The following is a 19,865-nucleotide window of genomic DNA, read 5'->3' on the forward strand; positions in this document are numbered from 1 at the left end:
TCGCAAGGTTGGGGAAGGTGTGACGCACGCCACGAAGCGTGATCGGCTTCGGGAGCGCCAGTGCCAATCGCGACGACTCAGAGCAATTCTTCACATGCTAGACAACCGCTACGCTACCCCGCAAGATTTTGGGGCAGGACTCGGTCACGCTGGTTAGACATGGCTTTATTTTATTCCATTTCATCTGGTCAGGAGCAATTTGTCTGGATTGCAGTACACGAGCATCGAGAAAACATTTCCTCAATCATGTCACACAGTTGGATGGGAAATCCGGGGCGGTCTGAACCATCGGGCACGGGTGAAGATGGGGCTGCATCATCGGAATCGGCAGACGTCAATGTTTGCTTGCGGTTGCAGAATTATTTCCCATGGTCCGGGGACGGGCACAGTCACAGCTGTCGGGTCAGTTCCTGGAGGATGAACCATTAGCAGGTGCGTTGGAAGAGGTAGCTGACATTGCATGAGGTGCTGCTGCTGTCTGTTCACCCCCAGTCTTTCCCCCAGGTACCGGAGGCATGGCGGGGCACGGCGGGGGACATGCAAGGAGCTTCGGCAACTCGGCCAATGACGGCAATGAGGAAGTAGCTGAGTTTCGCCCCATCCGTCCCCTTTGAGCCGAATCCAGACGTCACCCCTTTCTCCCATACCTACGCATACGAGTACATGGACCACACTGACACTGGCGCGCCTCACTCACCTCACCTTACCTTACCTGGTGACTGCGCCTGGCATGTCACCACTCGCTGTGGAAAAGGTAGATAGGTACATACGCCAAACACGCCAGTAGGCCAAGCATTCCCCCACGTCGTCAGTTGTCTCTAGGCTGCGGGAAGGCAAGAAGAGCATGCAGATATGTACAAGGTACTTTCGGCTGGATTCCGTCCTCGTCTATTTTCAGTTCCGAGGTCTGTTTTACCACACGGTCCTGCCTCCCGGCCAAGGAAAGCTATCGATACATGCTATGCTCAAAGCTACCGGACCTGAGTCGTTCTCACCTCCTCTCACACTGTCCAGCTCCTGGCCTGGGCCTAGGTAAGAGGTACCTTCCTCGAAACAGATGTAAGACGATTGGGCCAGGAACGCCTTTTGGCCGAAGACTGCCGATGGGCGGTCATGGCAAGCTAGTGCTGCTTCTTTATTGTTATTGCCTTACCTTTGGCTTGTGACTCTTACAGGATTGACTTTTTTTTCTTTTCTTTCCCATCTTCTCCAAGTCTTCTTCTCTCTTGTTGAACCCGTCTGCCATTGATTGAGTTGTGAATAGCATCATTAGTCTGGTGCCACTCGTCTAGTTCCACGTATCTTGCTACTTGCGACTTTACCGAACTGCCACTCGTCTTATTTCATATCGCGCCGAGCATCTCTAGCTTCTCCTTCTCGGAATACCTTCGTCTACTACACAAACTCAAGTTGCCCATCATGGCTGCCAACAACATGGTTAACCCCGCCGTGGACCCCGACCGCGAAGACGAGCTCTTCCTCAAGGAGGTCGAGGAGGTCAAGCGCTGGTGGAGCGAGCCCCGTTGGAGATTCACGAAGCGTCCCTTTACCGCTGAGCAAATCGTTAGCAAGAGAGGACACCTGAAGGTCGACTACCCGAGCAACGCGCAATCAAAGAAGCTGTTCGACATTCTCGAGAACCGCTTCAAGACAAAGGACGCCAGCTACACTTACGGCTGCTTGGAGCCCACAATGGTCACCCAAATGGCCAAGTACCTCGACACTGTCTACGTCTCCGGCTGGCAATCATCGTCAACCGCCTCCGCCTCTGACGAGCCTGGCCCGGATCTGGCTGACTACCCCTACGTGAGTGTCGACTTGCGTCGTCCAAATAAGGAGTGCCTTGCTTACCCGTCGTGCAGACCACCGTGCCCAACAAGGTTGCCCACCTGTTCATGGCGCAGCTTTTCCACGACAGGAAACAGCGTCAAGAGCGCCTCAGCGTTCCGAAGGAGGCCCGAGCCAAGCTCGCCAACATTGACTACCTCAGACCCATCATCGCCGACGCCGACACCGGTCACGGCGGTCTGACCGCTGTGATGAAGCTGACCAAGCTCTTTGTCGAGAAGGGTGCTGCTGGTATTCACATTGAGGATCAGGCCCCTGGCACTAAGAAGTGTGGCCACATGGCCGGCAAGGTCCTTGTCCCCATCAGCGAGCACATCAACCGCCTCGTTGCCATCCGGGCGCAGGCCGACATCATGGGCTCCAACCTGGTCGCTGTCGCCCGAACTGACGCCGAGGCCGCTACCCTGATCTCCACCAATATTGACCCCAGAGACCATGCCTTCATTCTCGGCTCCACGAACCCCAACCTTCAGTCCTTGAACGACCTCATGTTTGCAGCAGAAAAGGCGGGCAAGCTCGGCGACGAGCTTCAGTCCATTGAGGATGCCTGGCTGAAGCAGGCGAACCTCAAGCGCTTCGACGAGGCCGTGGTCGACGCCATCAAGGCCAGCCCCAGTCCGAACAAGGAGAACATGATCAAGCAGTACACTACTGCCGCCAAGGGTAAGAGCAACACTGAGGCCCGCGCCATTGCCAAGGGCGTCGTTGGCAGTGATGTTTTCTTCGACTGGGATGCGCCCCGTACGCGCGAGGGCTACTACCGCCTTAAGGGCGGATGCGACTGCGCCATCAACCGTGCCATCGCCTACGCTCCTTACTGCGACGCAATCTGGATGGAGAGCAAGCTTCCCGACTTCAAGCAGGCGCAAGAGTTCGCCCAGGGTGTCCACGCCGTTTGGCCCGAGCAAAAGTGAGTTCAACCTTACCCCGTAGTGATATCAAAACTAATCAGTGCCTTTTTCAGGCTCGCTTACAACCTGTCGCCCTCTTTCAACTGGAAGACGGCGATGCCCCGCGCCGAGCAGGAGACTTACATCCGCCGCCTGGCGTCCCTCGGCTACTGCTGGCAATTCATCACCCTCGCCGGCTTGCACACGACGGCGCTCATCAGCGACAAGTTCGCCAAGGCCTACAGCAAGCAGGGCATGCGTGCCTACGGAGAGCTTGTCCAAGAACCCGAGATGGAAGGAGGCGTCGATGTGGTCAAGCACCAGAAGTGGAGTGGTGCGACATACGTCGACGAGCTTCAAAAGATGGTCACCGGTGGCATCAGCAGTACCGCTGCCATGGGTAAGGGTGTGACTGAGGATCAGTTCCACTAGATCGGACTACAGCGTTTGAGAATTATCGTTGCACGCATTGGATAAGGACAGTATTCCGTAGGCTGTACGTTGGATATGTATCTAAGCAATTTGGGACAGGGCCGGTAGCATGTCATTGACTTGATTCTGTTCACACATCTACTGCCACTAACGCAGAGACGAACGCGAAGGTGACATTGTGATTACCGAGGCATCTCCGATATGCCCCGTTGGCTCTGATCACACGTGGCTCCACAGCTCCGGCCCGGGCTTACGGAGGCCCGGCCGGGTGCGCCCGGATGGATCCACAATGATGTTCGTCTGTTTCCAGGGTTGGCAACTTTGACATCCCGGCCAGGTCCACATGCTTGGAGGTTCGACACCTCCGTGAGTGCGCAACGTTTATGACGACACACATCAGCGCTGTTGTGTTTGTTCTGCTCTGAACGAGAATTTGAATCAAAGTTACGAATCTGATTCGCTTCCTCACAAGTTTGAAGCGCTTCGGATCTAAAGCCCGGATTCATTAGAAGACACCACCCCTCGTTCGGGATTCGTCGATGTCTGCTCGTAAAGTCACTTGCACTTGTCTATACATTTGGGTAAATCTCTGTGCCAACCGATCAGGTGAGATCGTTATTTATATTTAGCTACTCAAATTAGCGGTTCTCGATGAAATTCGACAGTCCTTCTGGTTTGTATTTACACAGGTCGCCGTATCAGGGCTAATCTGACCTTACGTTATTTTCAAGGACGATCGATAGACTCATTACTTATACTTCTCTCTCAGCTCAACATTCTACTCTCCCTCGAGCGTCTCGCCATATGGATCTGGCTTGTTAACATATCACTAGTGGCGGAAAGCTGGTAAAGATTTTGAAACCCAAACCTGGTCTGAAGATGTATGGCTGAATACCCGAGGGCCATCACTGTCTCTCGCTTTCCTCGTTATTTGATTGAGTCATCTTAGCCGACTTTGAGCCGAGTGTGGCAAGCTTAAAGAGATGATCACCATCGGCTTAAGCCAGAGCATCTCAAATATGCCATATATGGACATTGATTGGTGCTATTCAGGGATATCGCACGACAGTCAGGACAGTATAACATAAGCGAATCCGAACGTATAATTGCTCAAAGTCGAAGGCCGAATACTCACTTGGCAGGTTCATCTATGAGCTGACCTAGTTGACAAATTGCTTGCTTTGAACATCAGAGATGGCAAGCCTCCTCGCTCAGAAATTAGCGCAATGAGGCCGCTAGTGGTGGCAGTAAGCCACATGGCATAGGAGGCGGGGGCGGAGGAAGTGCCGTGGTACTGGTAGCAGAATGGACCGTGGTTTTTAGCAGATGTAGCTGAGGAAAAAACCGATGATTGGCTCAGGTAGATGCCACGCTTGGATATGGCTTTCACGCTCTTCCAGTCGTGACAGGGGGAAAATAGATAGTCTGCTGGATGAGCACCTGGTTTCAGCTTTTCTAGGTGCGTGGGCAGGCATCAAACTGTGTATGCGGATTACGAATTGCTGATGGGCACACCATGGCATTCTTTTCCGACGAGGGGTGTCGCGTGCCGTTGTTGCCCTGGGCAATCTCTGGTGTCGGTTAGGTGTTGAAGGGAGGCAAGTTGCCATTTAGGCCAGTCCAGACTCTTCCCCATGCTTGACCGCCGCTGAAACCGAATTGATCAAAATGCGGCAATCACAGAAGACGTGAAGGACTTTGGCTGGCACTATGTACGCTAGCGAGACGCGCACAGCGGGCTGTCACCCCACCCGCCACCTGCCGTTCGGTGTAGGGCACCTACCTGAGGACACCTCATTGTAAGACAGCCCGCAAGAAGGGGAAAGGCTCTTAGTTAGTCAGGTCTACCTCGGTCCTCTGCAACCTGCCCATAATGGATCAAGTACCCGGGGTCGACGACTAGCCTGCCATGCCAGCCAAACACGAGACCTCAGAGACCGGGCAATGTGAACATCCGGTGCAAAAGTGGCATTCTATTCGCTCTTTGGCCAGAGATAGGTAGGTAGGCACAAGCACTATTCATCCCATCTGGTGTCGCACAACGCTGCAATCCAAGCCGGCAGGCTCCCAGCTCAACCAGTGACAGCGGCTCACAGCCCCTCACTTGTCCAATGTCGGACGAGCCTCCGGGCAGGTCCTGCAGCAAATAGCACTGCTATGTGCCATGCCAGTGGTGGTGCTAAGTCCGTTGTGCTAAAGGGCAGACAGCGAGGCCCATTGCGGTCTGGGCCATCGGCCAATCCCAACTTGCAGGGTTGCCGGGCCTCCACCAAAGCACTCAAGCATTCAAGCACTTCCCATCCGCCTCGCTTCTCCTGGTGCTGGCGCCACACCACACGGCCTTGCCCTGCATCGTGGGGGAGGATCGAGATTCGGATCTCAGCTCAACATAAACCCAATTACTTATCAACCGAGCAAGGTTCCATTCTGCCAAACCGACCTTCCGCCCGGCCAGACCCCAACCCAAACCGCATGTCCTACGCCTAGACCATCACCATCGCCAAACCCGCAGGCACTGCTGCGCGCTTGCGTGGACCGCCTGGGAGCTCTCTGCTGCCGCTGCTGCCGCCCACCGCAGACATCGACCACGCTTCTCTGGGCCATTCTCACCTTTCATCTCACTCACACCTTTCGTGCCGTCTCTCACACGCATCGCACCTTTGGTCTTCGTCTGCCACCTGCGCCTGGCAACGCTTTTTAGAGCGGCTGGCCCGTCAGAGTGATTCGACGACGCTGCCATCATCAGTTGCAGTCAAAAGCCTTCGTTTACCCGCAGCCCTTTGCTCCTGCCTACGGAGCTGTTTGAAAATCCCGACACGGCACTCCGACCCGTTCTCAGTGAATCCTCGCAGATCAGATACCCACGTCCGCAATGGCATCGTCTCCCGGGGGGATCGTTCCTGCCCAGCTGGGCTTCCTCGCCGTCTTCAACCCGTCCTTGGGGAACACGGACGACACTCTTGACGACCAAATAGTATACTACGCCTCCGTGAGCACTCAGCGACAGAAACGCCGCCATCGTTCTCGTAGCAAACCTACTGAGAACATATCTCAAGAAGAACGCAATGAGCGACTTCGTCAGATTGGCCTTGCCCAGGGCATGGTAGAGTTCAGCAAAAGCTTTTCTGGCGGCCAGCCTGTCGATTCTATAGACACGGAGAAATCCCGCGTCGTCCTCCACGAGTTGGAGCCAGGTTGGTGGATTCTTGCTGTACGCCTGCCTTATCGCAGAACTGTATCTCCCTTCAAATTCTGATGTCTCGCAGTCTATCGATCTAACCCGCATCCCTCTACCACCTAAGTTGCAGCTGGGCAAGACCAACGAAACTCCAGAGGAGGTGGTCGAGTATTCGTCTAAGGAGATCAAGCCCGCTACTCTTCTGTTGCAAGATCTACTGCGTGCTCATTCCACCTTCCTGCTACACCACGGAACCTCGCTCAGCGCTCTGTTTGTGCGTTCTCGTAGACCCAGGTTTCTCAGTCTCCTCGGCCGTTACTGGGATCTTTTCCTGTCGACTTGGAATGTATTGCTGCAGGGCAACCCGGCACGTACAATCTTCGCCGGCATCAACGTTGCCGCGTCCGGCGAACTAGGCATTGGCGTTGGCGAAGAGGAGCGGGGTAGCGGAGAACGGGAGGTGCTAGAAGGCCTCGTTGGGAGAATAGATGGCCTCGTGGACCTCGTAGTCTCCAAGTTTGGGTCTGTTGAGGCCGACGGTGAAGCCAAAGATGGCAAGGATCCCAAAAGCTCGTGGTTGGGTACTGGGCAAGACTCCGGCCCCGAGGACGGCGCCATCTTCCTGGGGACGGGCGCGTTGTCTCGGAAATCCGTGCGGGATGTGGCGCATTGGATGGAGGATCTTTACACCTGGGGTGAAAATGCCTACGGTGTCATTGATAGTCCTACAGCCGTTCGTCGCTCTCGGAGGACGAAGCAACCATCGGTATCGCAAACAACAAAAGCGAAGGTCCCCCCGGCTGTAGCTGCGCCTGCGCCCCCGCCCGTGCGGCCGCCCGCCCGCCCGAATACCACCCGGACAGACTCCGGCTCCGGGTCTGGGGAAAGCTCGAGGTCTACGATGACGCTTGCAGAAAGGCGAGGGCGGGAAATAGGCACCGTGGAAGAGGCCAAGCGACCCGGGTCTAGCAAAGACGAGGCAACTGCGCAGGAGGAAGGCGACGGGCATCTGGACAAGCTGATGACAGTCATGAAGCTTGGTTACGGCAGGTACTGGTCCATCGGCAAATCTGACGCCTCCTCTTCCGCGGCGAAGGACGAACTGTCCGCCCTCGCAGCACACCAGACTGGGGAGATATCCAAAAATCCGTTTGGTAAAGCACCAAAACCCAAGGCCATGGACGACGACGCCGGCCACTTTCTTATTGGGTTAATGGGTGACGTTGAGGACAGCGGCGACAGTGATGAAAACGAGCGGGGCACTGGGGCCGAGAACCCGGATGCCGTCGAGTCAAATTCCCGCACAATGCTTCGCACCGTCCACGTTGAGCTCGAGAAGACAGGGAAGGATCAGGCGGAGGCGACCTTTACTAAGGACCTCAGCAGCCTTACGAACGAAATCACGCCTCTCGGTGCCAACGCTGTAACCAGCAACCCGCAGTTTGGAAACCAGGACTCCAATAAGGCGAGCAAGCTGCGTGTCATTGTTTACATCAACAAGCCCTTCATCTTCACCTTCTTGTTTGAGCTGAGGACCGACTCGTTGGCTTTGAACTCGTTCTACAGATCCCTACACCACCAGCTCCTACCCCTTCGCAAGCCTCTTCTGTCGTCGATCCAATATCGACCCGAACGGCCGAATATCGGCTCTGCGACAGGCAGTATCTACGACCTTGTGTGGGACGCGCAGGCCATGACGGTGCACTCATCGATACCCAACATCCCCGACCACACTCAGATGTCCAACCCGAACGCGCAACCGGCTTGGTCGCGCGTTGAGGCTATGAACACGCACATGCAGCTGCTGAATCTTTTCAACATCACACGGTCCGAAATCAACGAGCTCGAGCGGACTTGCAAGACGAACCGTGGGTGGTGGGTGGTTTGGTCACGCATTCTCGAACGCCCGGCGGCCGCCGAATCGACATCAGAGGTTGACGAGGGGCAGCAAGGCCAGCAAATGCTAGAGACTGACGATTCCTCGCCGACGAGCGGACCTGGCTCAGACACGCCGGTGCCCAAGAAGGCTTCGCCGGCACCTCCCAAGGTCAGCAAAGAGATCTTTTTGATCCGCAGAGCCAGCGACCATGCTGGCTACCGTGGCGTGAGCTCGTCCTTCGCCGAGGGCGGAACGGGGTGGGGGGACGGCGCGGGCCGTCTTGCGTCGGGGATTGGCATCGATACCCGCAAGTATATCGAAGGCTTGTTGAACTTTAGCCGGTAGATCTCCAAATGCGGGGAAAGATAAAGCATAGGGAGGTACGAATGAGGATGGAAAAGTAGACGGCAGCACAGAGAAGGGTCACTCGGTCGTTGTTATCATTGCAGACACACTCGATATTGCGGGCATTTTCCTTGCTAATTCATGAGCTTTTTTCACTGTTCCTCGTGATGCAAATCCGTTCGTCTCTGCGTGTAAGCTCTGAAGAGACCCAATGCCAATGAATCGTCCCTTTTTGGCCTCCTGAAAAGATCCCGTTGCTGTGACTTTGTCCTCTCCTGTGAATCCCTGATGAAAAGCCAATGCCAATGATCGATCCTCTTCTCCAAACAAGTATTCCAACAGTCCGTCATATCCTCGTGTCATCATGACGCATCCAGTTTTTTCGATATGATCCATTTTCCTCCACCCAAAAGTGCCGGTCTTGGTTGTAGCATCAAGCTCGTGTGGTTAGTAGTGGGTAAGAGGCCGCAACTTCAGGCTAGAGAAGCCCAGGTGGCCACTCCCGCAGTAGTGTATAGCAAAAGTCCACGACGATGACGTCACGGCTACTTCTTTGGCGTCCCGCGTCAGTGGTCCGCACGTGGCATGCCGAGTAATCGTGCTTCGCCAATCTTGTTGGACGATGGCCTTAGCCAAACATGATCTTGGCCAGTAGGGCGTCGTAGTCTTCTTTAGGGAGGTACCACGGGGCCTTCACGCCCGTCCGAAGGAGCCTCCGGCGCCGATTCTCCTCCGTGATCCTATTGTTTACTCGCTCTATCTGTCGGTCAGTTGCAGAGTTCTCAAAGATCTGGCCCTGGTACTCGAACTGGCGCCAAATATTGTGGAAGCTGACGTCGATGCCACAGTCCATCAGGTACGCCACTGGGCGTGATGCGACCATTGGGGTCATGGGGTGTGAAAGGAATATCCGTGGACAGGGCGGCTCCAGAATGGAGCAAGTCGTGGGAATATCCAGAGTTAGTCGTCGAAGCTTGAAAAGAGTGGTGTTATAACAGTCTGCCAAAGCACTGACAACCCGCAACTCGTCATCGTAGTCAACCGCCATTCGAATCGGGGGGTTTGAATGCCATCTGCACCCGATCGTCAAGTCTTGGACGTTAGGGGGAAAGCGATTGCGAAGGTCGAGCACGTCGTTCTCATTGATAAAGTCGCAGAGTCCGAACAGACCTGTAAAGTCAACGACGAGAGTCTTCACATTGGTGAGATAAGGAAGGCAGTCAAGTCTCCGCCTCTGACCAGCAAAACGTTCTGGGTATGATGGCAAGTAGTTTCCAGGTTTAGCGGCGACAAGCTCCAGGTGACGCAAGCTACCAGAGAGACCTCGGAGGGCCTGATTCAAGTCTTTACCTTGAGGAAGACGTCGGAACTGGTGAGGGTTGGTGTTCCTCGAGAAGTATGCGGTGAGCATCTGCAGGTTAGCACACGCCAGCAGAATACCTACGAGCTCTGGCTCTTGGATGCAAGAAAGGTGCAGAACAAGCTTCTTCATCCGAGGCATGTCGTTGTAATCCGGCAGACTCACGTCATCCCTGTGCTTGTCGATAGGCCTCCAGCACCAAGGCGCGTCGGAGAGAAGTTCGAAGATCTCGAGGTTGGGAAGCTGAGAAAGGTAAGTAGGGATATTGCAGGAAACGTGATGGCGATGAGCCTCAGGCAGCGAGTCTCCGGCGAGGTCAGAATCAGTGTCAGTGAAGTCGTGACGGAGTCGAAGGGTGCGCACGCAGCTAAACGGCAGGTCGAAGGAAAAGGGGTGGAGCGTTAGGGGTGTCTTTCCCTCACATGCGATGTTGTGCATCATCAGTCCGTAAGATTCTGGTTGCGTGAGTGTCTCAGGTGAAGGAATCATCATATGAGTGTACTCCATTTGATGTCGCATCGTCCGTATCAGCAGCTCGAAGTACTTCTCGTTAGGAGAGGTGATCAAGAACTCAGCCACATTGGGTATAAGTGTGAGAACGATGGCCAGGTCTGTGAGGGTCCTGGTGTTGTACAGCTGACGCCAGAGGCGAAAGTAGGGAACTCGTGGTCCTAGCTGGAACTCGCCGAGGAGGTAGAGGGCTCGGACGTGATTTCCAAGGCCATGCTTGGCTGGGCAGGTCAGAAGGCGAAGGAAGCGCCGAAGGTGATAGGGCTTCGCAAGAGCAACATTCTTGAAGAGAGCTGGCTCGGATGCTCGAGATATGCCTTTGGATGTCCGGTAAAGAGAAACGAGGTCGGCTCGGGTCAACTGCCACTCTTCATACTGCGCTGCGCTGGTATGAATATCATACGAGGTTTCGAAGGGCCTCATGACAACAGTCGGGGGAACACTGGGCAGGAGATAGGACATGATATGGTCGAACAGCTCGGGCGGAATGCCACCGAGGCTTGCTCTGGGGTACTGGGCGGTGTCGTCTGCCATTGTGTTCACCAGGGTCTTGCTGCCCGCGGCCTGCATCCGTGGTCAATAATCCGGGCGCAAATAACAGGTGCAGGAGTCCTGCAGTGTACTTACACTGTTTTCACTTGCAGCCACTTTGAGATATTTGCAGGGTTTCATCTCGCTGAGGAAGCGATGGGATTGGTGTGTTGCTGCCTCTTTGTAGCTTTCTTTGAGGGCGCAGCAAAAATCTACCCGCCTGCCTCAGTGAATCGCAACCGTGAAGTCTGTTTTTGCACGCGTCAGTTTGACGTCGACAAATTCGCAGGCGCGGGTATGCTGGCTCACGTTGTTTCACGATAACCTCCGCGCTCAAGGTTTGATAGGGTGAGGGCGATCGTGACTGGGGTGCAGGTGTGTGGCAGTGGATGTTTCCTCCAGGGTTGCTGGGCCAGATTGTGTTTGTGGCAGCGAATCGCCGGGAGGTTTGGGATTTGCTGCAGGGGAAGGAGGGGCGATTCGAGCTGATCAACCCAGCAGGAAGGGCCAAGGCGGGGCAGAGAAGGCAAGAAGAGGGCCACACAGGGCCAACACTTGAAGAAGATGGAGGGGGATTGGGAGGCTCTTCACCTGCCAACCAGCATCACCCCACCACGCAGGGAACTTGGACAGGGCCCAAAAGCCGGCAGGGTCAGAAAAAAGCGATTGAAAAAATAAAGATAAAAAAAAAAAAAGATAAAAAAAAAAAACCTTTGGATGAGGTCCCCGCGGAGAGAAGAACCCTGCAGCTGCAAACAGTGCCACAACTGGACTGGATCTCGAACTTTCGGCCACGTCGGGAGAGGCGCCAGCAGACACGCGCCACTGGTCTTTGGACTTTATTTTTCTCGGATCTCAAAGTGTCGTGGAGGGTTGCGTTTCAGAGCGACATCTGGCAGTCAGATGAGAGTCAATGAGGAGGTGAATGACGGACGCGGACAGGCGAGTCATCTGTTGGGCTGAACGCGGTCTTGTCCAAGCTCCTTAGTGGCAGCTTTTGCGGCTTCTGGGACCCTTGGATGATGCCATTGGACGTCTTGGGGCGTCTCTTAGGGCCTGCGGGAGCGCTCGGCCAGACGTGGACACGGTACGTACCCAAGATGGGCTCAGAGAATGCCGCCTGCGAGCTTGCGAGGCAAATAAGAAATAGAGAAGCGCGTTCTGAGCAGAGGTATTGGCTGGTGAGGTCATAGTTCCCGCAACTGCCGATCGCCATGGAAATCATCGAATTCTCACCCGTCACGCCTGCGCCTGTGCAGCTCCCGCGCGTCCACCGTCCATGTCAGGTCCCGGCCCTCCGTGCCCTCCCTAAGGTTCTCTTCCCCATGTCGGGCGACTCTGCACCTCTGTCAGTCAGTGAAGTGCATCCATGAGTGCTAGATCTGACTGGGAATTGGTGGTGTCCGGCTCTGGGAGGTAGCCCCCTCCTCGGCCGACTCGTCGAGTCCATTCCATCCCGCCCTTGCCTTCCCTTCCCGTCCCTTCCCAGTTATTAAAGATACCCTTGCCTCCTGCCGCTTCCTTCCACCGCGACTCTACTCACCCGACAACCAGCCTGAACAACCCAGACAAGTCTTATTTGTTCCACGCCCACCCTGCCAGATCTTGCTCCACGTCTACTGACTTCTTGTCTTCCTCCACATCACACACAGACATAGTCAATGAACAATTGCTTGTTTTTGCAAATCATCCCGTGAGCACTCATCGTCAGACGCCAGTCACGCCACTACTCCCAGCTTCAAATTACACACACATACAACCCTCGACGACAACGTCATTCTACATAACTCTAGTAGCTCTTGCTCCTAGCACCCAACTCACCAGTAACCCATCGACCCCGACCATCCAAGTTACCGGACGCGGTCCAACACTTATCCAACATGATGGAATCAATCTTCAAGGTCGCCATTCGAGGCGTTCAGGTACTCTGGGTCCTGCTCGTTACAGCATTGATCGGCAATGTCATCGCCCTGAACATTAACGGTGCCGGGTCTGCCATGGCTGCGATCAACTTCACAATGTTCGTTGCTGTCATCTGTTGGTTGGCTGCTCTTTACGGCCTGGCCACATCGTTCATCACCGGCATCGCCATTCCCCTGGTCATGCTGGCTCTCGACGGTGCGGCCTTGCTCTTCACCTTCATTGACAGCATTGTTTTGTCCGCCAAACTGCGTGTCGTCAACTGCGGCACGCTCGACGGTCGCGACCACCCAAGCGACTATATCGTTTGGGGCTCCGCTGACGACGAGAAGCGCTGCCGCGAGATCCAAGCGAGCACTGTCTTCATGTGGTTTTTGTTCGCCAGCTTTTGTGCCGGAGCGTTCTTTACCTTCATGGACTTCCGTCGTGGCGGTGGTGGCTCTATTCGCAGCTCTCGGCCCTCTATGGCCCAGGTTGGAGCCTAAAGCATCGCCGACAACATACACCATACAAGATACACGCTTTTGAAAAACAACCACCCGACTTTTTGTTCTTTGGGTGCGGCCACTGGGTCAGAAAAGCGGCATTCACGACTGGTCCTTGAATAGCTGTTGGGTTCTGACGGCGTTGGCGGCATGCTGTTGTTTTTATGTTACCTTCACGATGGCATATAGTAGTAATGAATGACCGGATATGGGTTATGGGATGACATGGATATATGGTTATGGATACGGCGGGGCCAAGTGCCATGGTGCTCTGGGAACAGCCGCAAGGCTGCTTAGCACCCTCTTGTGTAGCAGAATCACAATGATTGATACCAATGAATGCGAGTTTTCTTTCATCAGTTCCATGTGTAACGGCGTGCAAGAGCGATGTTGTCGAGTAGACCCTCGTGACAGAATGTGGTCCGCGGGGATGTAACTCTCGAGGGACTCCGCCCCTACGAGCAATTCATTATTGAACTTGGAAATCATTGAATTGCAAATCTTCATAGCGAGGTCTTGTGCCTTGCTTCTGTATGTGCCGCCTTGATCTATCACGGCGGGCCTCAACGCCATCCATATGTATACAACCGCCGCCTTGGGCCACAACACCAACTTCTGGACTCTGTAGCGTCTCTTGCGAAGTTACTTATCCAAACCACTATCATGCTCCTTATAAAGTAGCCGCAGCCTCAGCGACACCAGCAGCTTTGAAGGCGCCCTTGTTTGTCCACCGCACCTCGACGTTGTGCATCCATTCCATATATCTTGACCAACCTGTGCCAGCACGGTTAGCATCTGCGGGACCAGCGTCACGTTCTAGGGAAGCTCACTCCAGTACGCAAATTTGCGACCCAGGTACTTTCCGGCGAACGGCACGATGACCATGGTCAGCAGGAGCTGGATCTGCTCCAAGCTGCGCTCCCATTCCTCCTGCGCATCCGAGTCGTCTTCGGAGTCGAGCACACTACTAGATATTGACGGCAGCGAATCGATTTCGTCGAGGTCAGAGGAGGGCGAGATGTCGTCGTGGATGACGAAGGAATCGGTGGACTGCATCATGCCGGAGAGAGAGAGGTATGGCGGGCAGATAGGACGTCGGACGTTTGTTCGGCGCTCGGCTGTTGGAGCTTCGAGGCGGCAAGACGCGGTGGTGGCAGGTAGGCCTATCGATGATTCGGGTTCAACGCCGATTGAGTCGCAGGGCAGGCTGAATCCTGCATGCGTGTCAAGGAGATCGAACACGAGACGATCTACCAGGTGGGCGCTTCGCGGGAGGTTGAATCAAGGGACCGCGATGCCTCCGATGATGCCAGTGCAGCTGTGGAGGTGCGGACGCCTGGAGCTCTCTGATCCCCCGTTCCCCAACCAGAAACGGCAACGGGACGGCCAGCAGCAGGTGTTGACGATTCCGTTTTTTATTGGCTGGGGATGCTGTGAAGCGGGGCCGGCTGCGATTCCACGAGGTGTTGACGGAATAGTCTCAGGACTGAGAGGTACCGAATCATCAGTCACTGCTTCGGTTACGGTTGAGTCTTTCTACTTCGCTTCTTTTTATTGATTCGAATTTTTCGCATTCGACTCATGGAGACGTCGATATTAATCTGCGTCAGAAGATAAGCATGCAGAGTCAATCTGTGCCAGATATGACTGAACATACGCTTGAGACCAGTGCCATTACCGTACAAATTTCGCCATCGAAACGGTCGGACACCATACGTCAAGATCACATGACCGTGTGTACCCGCTGAGTCACAGGCTGCAAAGGGTGACTGCGGACGGGCGCTGGGCACCGCAACAGCTGGCGGACACTGTGACTGGAGGGGGAGGAGGGGGGTTTGTCTCCCACTTTGGACCAGTGACCAGCACCCTCACGTCACCTTGAAATCCCGTCCACCTGCAGTCGAGGCAATTCTACTTTCCCTCTCACAAATTTCCATTACCGAACCATTTTCGAACGGCACAAACCGACTCGACGCCATATCCCAGGTCACCAGGTTCTTGTTTTGTCGACCCTTCCGACCATCAGCGCTTGTTCAACCACACCCCCCGGACCACTGTGCTAGAAGCATTTACCAAGGATACCTAACCGAGAACCCCATTCAGTGAGACACAGGCCGCAATCATGGCGGACGTCGAAGTAAGTTTCCTCCGTTGCTTACCGTAACGCACCGCACCTCTCGTTAGCCCTCCCCTCCTACACCCTGCGCACGGCGCACGGCGCACTTCTGCCACTGCCCACCACCACCATTGGCCCCTCCACCAGAACTTATTCGTCTTTTACCCCACTGCCCAACCAGAATCAGAGACGGTCTGGACAGACAGGACATTTTTCGTGACTCAAATTCGACGCCATAAAACCGATCACATCATCACCACCCAAGACGTTGTTCCTCCCCGATTAATTCTCTGCTCATCTCCGAAATTTCTGCTCGTCCTCTTTGAAATCTAACATTCAATTTTCGCAGGCATCTCCTCTCCCCGAGCGCAAACAGCGTAAATCCGTCGCTTTCGATACCGAACAAATAGTAGTCGACGCCGACGGCTCAGTCACAATGGTCAACGCTACCGACGAACCCAAGGAGACAGCCCAGTCGCACACGCCTCGTACGCCGCCGCTTTCTGCAGCACTTGAATCTTTCAATACTGATGCCCCTTCTCAAGCCGGAGCCGAGGATGCGACCACCCCCGTCCCCGATGCCACCGAAGATGGTGGCCTCGACCTTACCATGAAGAAGAAGAAGAAGAAGAAGGTCGCCAAGGAGGGCGATGATGCCGAGGAGGCCCCCGCCGGCGAGGACGGTGGTCTGGACCTGACCCTGAAGAAGAAGAAGAAGAAGAAGGTTCCCAAGGAGGGCGAGGAGGACGACTTCGCCGCCAAGCTCAAGGCCTTGGACCTCGAGGGCAAGGAGGGCGAAGCTGGTGAGGCTCCCGCCGCTGGCGAGGCTGACGAGGGTGACATGGACGCCGGCACCGGCATCTGGCAGCACGACGAGACCAAGGCCCTCAGCTACAGCCTGCTGCTCAACCGCTTCTTCCACCAGCTGTCCCAGAAGAACCCCGACCACGCTTTGAGCGGCTCCAAGAGCTACAAGATCCCTCCCCCGCAGTGCATGCGTGAAGGCAACAAGAAGACCATCTTCGCCAACATTGCCGAGATCTGCAAGCGCATGAAGAGAACGGAGGAGCACGTGACCGCCTACCTGTTTGCTGAGTTGGGTACCAGTGGTTCCGTTGACGGAAGCAGACGTCTTGTCATCAAGGGTCGTTTCCAGCAGAAGCAGCTCGAGAACGTGTTGCGCAAGTACATCAGTGAGTTTGCTTCTTTTGTGCGTCTTACGCGGAAGCTGACCAACTTCCTCCACAGTCGAGTACGTCACCTGCAAGACCTGCAAATCTGCCGACACCGAGCTGTCCAAGGGAGAGAACCGTCTGTACTTCATTACCTGCAACTCTTGCGGTTCGAGACGTTCCGTTACTGCCATCAAGACCGGTTTCTCCGCCCAGGTCGGAAAGAGAAGAAAGATGCAGGGTTAAGCGAGTTCAGTCGTGGACAGCAAGAGTTGGAGAAATATTCTTCTACGCTATTTACGTCCTTTAGCGTACTCTTGGCTTTTAGATGTGATCATGCCAGCAGTGTGCGGTGCAGCCTCGAGGCTGCGACGCTCCGGGTAATCAATGAATGGATGGATGGCACCCATAGACAGTGGCGTTTTCTTTCCAAAAATTGGTACAAAAGTTGGGCATAATATCAATCAGAATCGTTCTCAAAAGTCTTGCTGATGTGCGACACCCGTTTCTTGTGGGTCTGCCGAAAGTGACGCGTTCTGCAACGTGGATTGGTGATGTCTCTGTTGGACCTGCTCCATCGGTGCAGGTGGGAGTGGTAGTTGACTGAACCTCACATGTCCACTTGCGCGCCAGCCATCAACCAAACGTCAATCCTTCAACACATGACTCAATCGTCCACGCGGCCAACATCACAAAAGTCCCAACTACAGCATATTTAAACAGCAGAACTCGGGTCACTTTATCTAAACTCTATACCCTGAATCATCAAACCTTACCATCACCTTCAGACAGCAATCCTCATCCGACACTATGACGGGCGCAACGCTGCGGGAGGGCCAGGCCGATCTCCCCTCGACTAAGAGCACCCGCTCATACTGGCACCGCGAGCCTTCCGAAGCGCTCCTGGGCCATCGCACGACTAAGAGCTTACCTCCGACCGCGGATGTGGTCGTCGTCGGTAGCGGTATCACGGGCGCTTTCGCCGCCAAGGAGCTGAAGGAGGGGAGTGACGGGGCGAGTAGGAAGGTGTTGTTGCTTGAGGCCAGGGAGGTCTGCTGGGGAGCTACTGGACGGGTGAGTCTTTTAATACTTTCTGTCGGGTATCACGAAGTGAAACGAGGGAAGTCGAAGTCTGGCAAGTGCTCAGCCAAGATTGATGGTGATGGGCTCCGATAGCTTATCTCCGCCCCTCATCGTGTCATCTCACAACCACCTTCACGATAACGTCACCACTGACACCCCTACCAGAACGGTGGCCACTGCCAGCCGGTAGTATATGGTCCCTCCACCGCCATAGCAGACTTTGAGCTGCAGACGTACAACTACCTCCGCGATCTCGTCGCCGCCAATGCCATCCCCTGCGACTGGGTCTCCCTCCGCGGCGTCCATGCCCTTCTCACCGCGGACCTCGTCGCCAAGGCCGCCGACGCCATCGCTGTCCTCCCACCTCACCTCAAGAGCGCCGTACGCCTCGTCACTGATGCGGAAGAGCTGAAGACGCTACGGGTGCCAGGAGCCGCGGGCGCCGCCGTGCAGGAGAACGCGGCGAGTTGCTGGCCGTACAAACTTGTCGCATGGGTGTTCGAGGACCTCATCTCGAAGTTTGGAGGAGGGCAGCAGCAGTCTGCAGGCGAGGGCGGATGGTTCAATCTGCAGACCAACACGCCCGTCACCCGTCTCCAACGCCTGGATGGCGCCGGTGACGACGGAGCGTTGTGGATCGTACACACAGAGCGCGGGCAGGTGGCCGCGAAGCAGGTCCTGCTGTGCTCCAACGCCTACACGAGCCGTCTACTCCCCGCCTTTTCGGACCTCATCGTGCCGGTGCGTGGCCAGGTCGCCGCGCTGCTGCCGGAACCGCGCGCCGAGATAGAGCGGAGCTACGTCTTCATGGCCAGCTCCTCGGGGTCGTCGCCGAACCAGGACGACTACCTCATCCAAAGGCCTTCCCCTGGTCTGGAGATGATTCTAGGCGGCGGGAGGGCGAACGGCACGGCCAGAGGAGTGGGTATCTCCGACGATGACGAGGTCGACCCGGTTGTTGCGTCGTACCTGCGGCGAGCGGGGGCCAAGAACATCGACCTCCGGGGCGACGGTGAGCAGCCGACGGACCCGGAAGAGCTCAAGGCGAGTTACGAGTGGACGGGCATCATGGCCTTCTCGCGTGACGGGCGGCCGTGGGTCGGCGAGGTCCCGGCGGGTGATGTGCTCGGCGGCGGGGCCGGGCTGTGGGTTTGTGCTGGGTACACCGGACACGGGATGCCCCAAGCCGCGCTCTGCGGGCGAGCCGTGGCCGGCATGATGGCCGGGGGGACGGAGAACGGGATCCAAGTACCAGAGGACTTCGTGGTCGGGGAGGAGAGGGCGCGGCGGGCCCAGGCTATGCCCAGCATCAAGGAGATGGACGACCTGGACATGTTCTTGCTGTAGGAGGCGCTGGTCGCGTCATTCTGGAGCACTCGGTTGTCTTGACGATAGGTGGTATCTCGTGTTGTTGATACGAGGGGTTGAGTTCAGCTGGTGGCGAGAAAGAAATCAAACGACCCTAATCGAATCATATCCTTAGAGTCACGAAAGTTTAATAGAAGCATCGGAATGATATTGAGCACGAAGGCAGTTAGGGTGATGTGACTTTTGACCATCGAGGCCTTGGTCATGTCTTGGAATTATAGATTGGGCCGAGACTCCTCCCTCCGAGGCCTCCTCCTCCACGCCTGAGAGTGGAATGTTCCGCCCTCTCCTCAGCTGACACGATCGGATCGTTGCGGTGCGAGACATACAACATATGGATATGGGCAAGGCAGTCTTTCGCTTTGCCCCTCCCCCAGAATGCCAGAATGCCAGGCGCCGCGGCCGCCACGGTAACAGGTGGTGGTTCAGAATGTCTCTCGGGCCAGGCCAGCGGCTTATTACATTACTCTCTTTCTGAACGTTAGCCGCCATCGCTGATTGGAATGTCGTGCTCGAGCCCGTGGGGGGAGGGGATTTCATAACCCCTCCATCGTCATTCTCATTATCGTTCCGCGTGCCGACGGCTCATTGCATGGGGTGGCCGCCTGCTACCGGCAAGTCTAGCGTTGATCACATTTTTCCAGAGGAGACTCGGCCGACTGGGACTGTGGCACGGAGAAAGGCATATTTTGAAGTCTCAACTTTTTGGTTTTTTGATATTTTTTCTTCCTTCTTGGCAGTGGTTTGC

At 55.5% G+C, this 19,865-nt stretch overlaps 7 protein-coding genes across 7 annotated transcripts; 5 read left to right on the forward strand and 2 right to left on the reverse strand.

The window, feature by feature from the left end:
- Positions 1–1,419: 1,419 nt before the first annotated feature.
- Positions 1,420–3,170, forward strand: ICL1 (Isocitrate lyase; the record flags this gene model as incomplete). The annotated part of the gene is made up of 3 exons (XM_036645144.1): positions 1,420–1,806; positions 1,863–2,758; positions 2,813–3,170. The coding sequence occupies 3 exons, from the start codon at positions 1,420–1,422 to the stop codon at positions 3,168–3,170; spliced, it is 1,641 nt and encodes a 546-aa protein (XP_036489846.1).
- A 2,872-nt stretch (positions 3,171–6,042) lies between these two features.
- On the forward strand, positions 6,043–8,572 carry CGCS363_v013296 (Vacuolar fusion protein CCZ1-like protein; the record flags this gene model as incomplete). The annotated part of the gene is made up of 2 exons (XM_036645145.1): positions 6,043–6,381; positions 6,437–8,572. The coding sequence occupies 2 exons, from the start codon at positions 6,043–6,045 to the stop codon at positions 8,570–8,572; spliced, it is 2,475 nt and encodes an 824-aa protein (XP_036489845.1).
- A 628-nt stretch (positions 8,573–9,200) lies between these two features.
- Positions 9,201–10,976, reverse strand: CGCS363_v013297 (uncharacterized protein; the record flags this gene model as incomplete). The annotated part of the gene is made up of 1 exon (XM_036645146.1): positions 9,201–10,976. The coding sequence occupies one exon, from the start codon at positions 10,974–10,976 to the stop codon at positions 9,201–9,203; it is 1,776 nt and encodes a 591-aa protein (XP_036489626.1).
- A 1,877-nt stretch (positions 10,977–12,853) lies between these two features.
- NCE102 (Non-classical export protein 2) lies at positions 12,854–13,378 on the forward strand (the record flags this gene model as incomplete). The annotated part of the gene is made up of 1 exon (XM_036645147.1): positions 12,854–13,378. The coding sequence occupies one exon, from the start codon at positions 12,854–12,856 to the stop codon at positions 13,376–13,378; it is 525 nt and encodes a 174-aa protein (XP_036489844.1).
- Positions 13,379–14,048: 670 nt separating this feature from the next.
- tam7 (Uncharacterized protein) lies at positions 14,049–14,434 on the reverse strand (the record flags this gene model as incomplete). The annotated part of the gene is made up of 2 exons (XM_036645148.1): positions 14,049–14,152; positions 14,209–14,434. 2 exons carry the CDS (start codon positions 14,432–14,434, stop codon positions 14,049–14,051), a joined length of 330 nt encoding a protein of 109 aa, XP_036489843.1.
- Positions 14,435–15,500: 1,066 nt separating this feature from the next.
- On the forward strand, positions 15,501–16,912 carry tif212 (putative eukaryotic translation initiation factor 2 subunit beta; the record flags this gene model as incomplete). Its single annotated transcript, XM_036645149.1, has 4 exons — positions 15,501–15,515; positions 15,844–15,982; positions 16,040–16,687; positions 16,743–16,912. 4 exons carry the CDS (start codon positions 15,501–15,503, stop codon positions 16,910–16,912), a joined length of 972 nt encoding a protein of 323 aa, XP_036489234.1.
- A 564-nt stretch (positions 16,913–17,476) lies between these two features.
- Positions 17,477–19,096, forward strand: CGCS363_v013301 (uncharacterized protein; the record flags this gene model as incomplete). Its single annotated transcript, XM_036645150.1, has 2 exons — positions 17,477–17,740; positions 17,915–19,096. 2 exons carry the CDS (start codon positions 17,477–17,479, stop codon positions 19,094–19,096), a joined length of 1,446 nt encoding a protein of 481 aa, XP_036489233.1.
- Between the last annotated feature and the right edge of the window lie 769 nt (positions 19,097–19,865).

This window comes from Colletotrichum siamense, assembly GCF_013390195.1.
Source record: "Colletotrichum siamense strain Cg363 chromosome Unknown KSG_Cg363_contig09, whole genome shotgun sequence".
NCBI classification, from domain to species: domain Eukaryota; kingdom Fungi; phylum Ascomycota; class Sordariomycetes; order Glomerellales; family Glomerellaceae; genus Colletotrichum; species Colletotrichum siamense.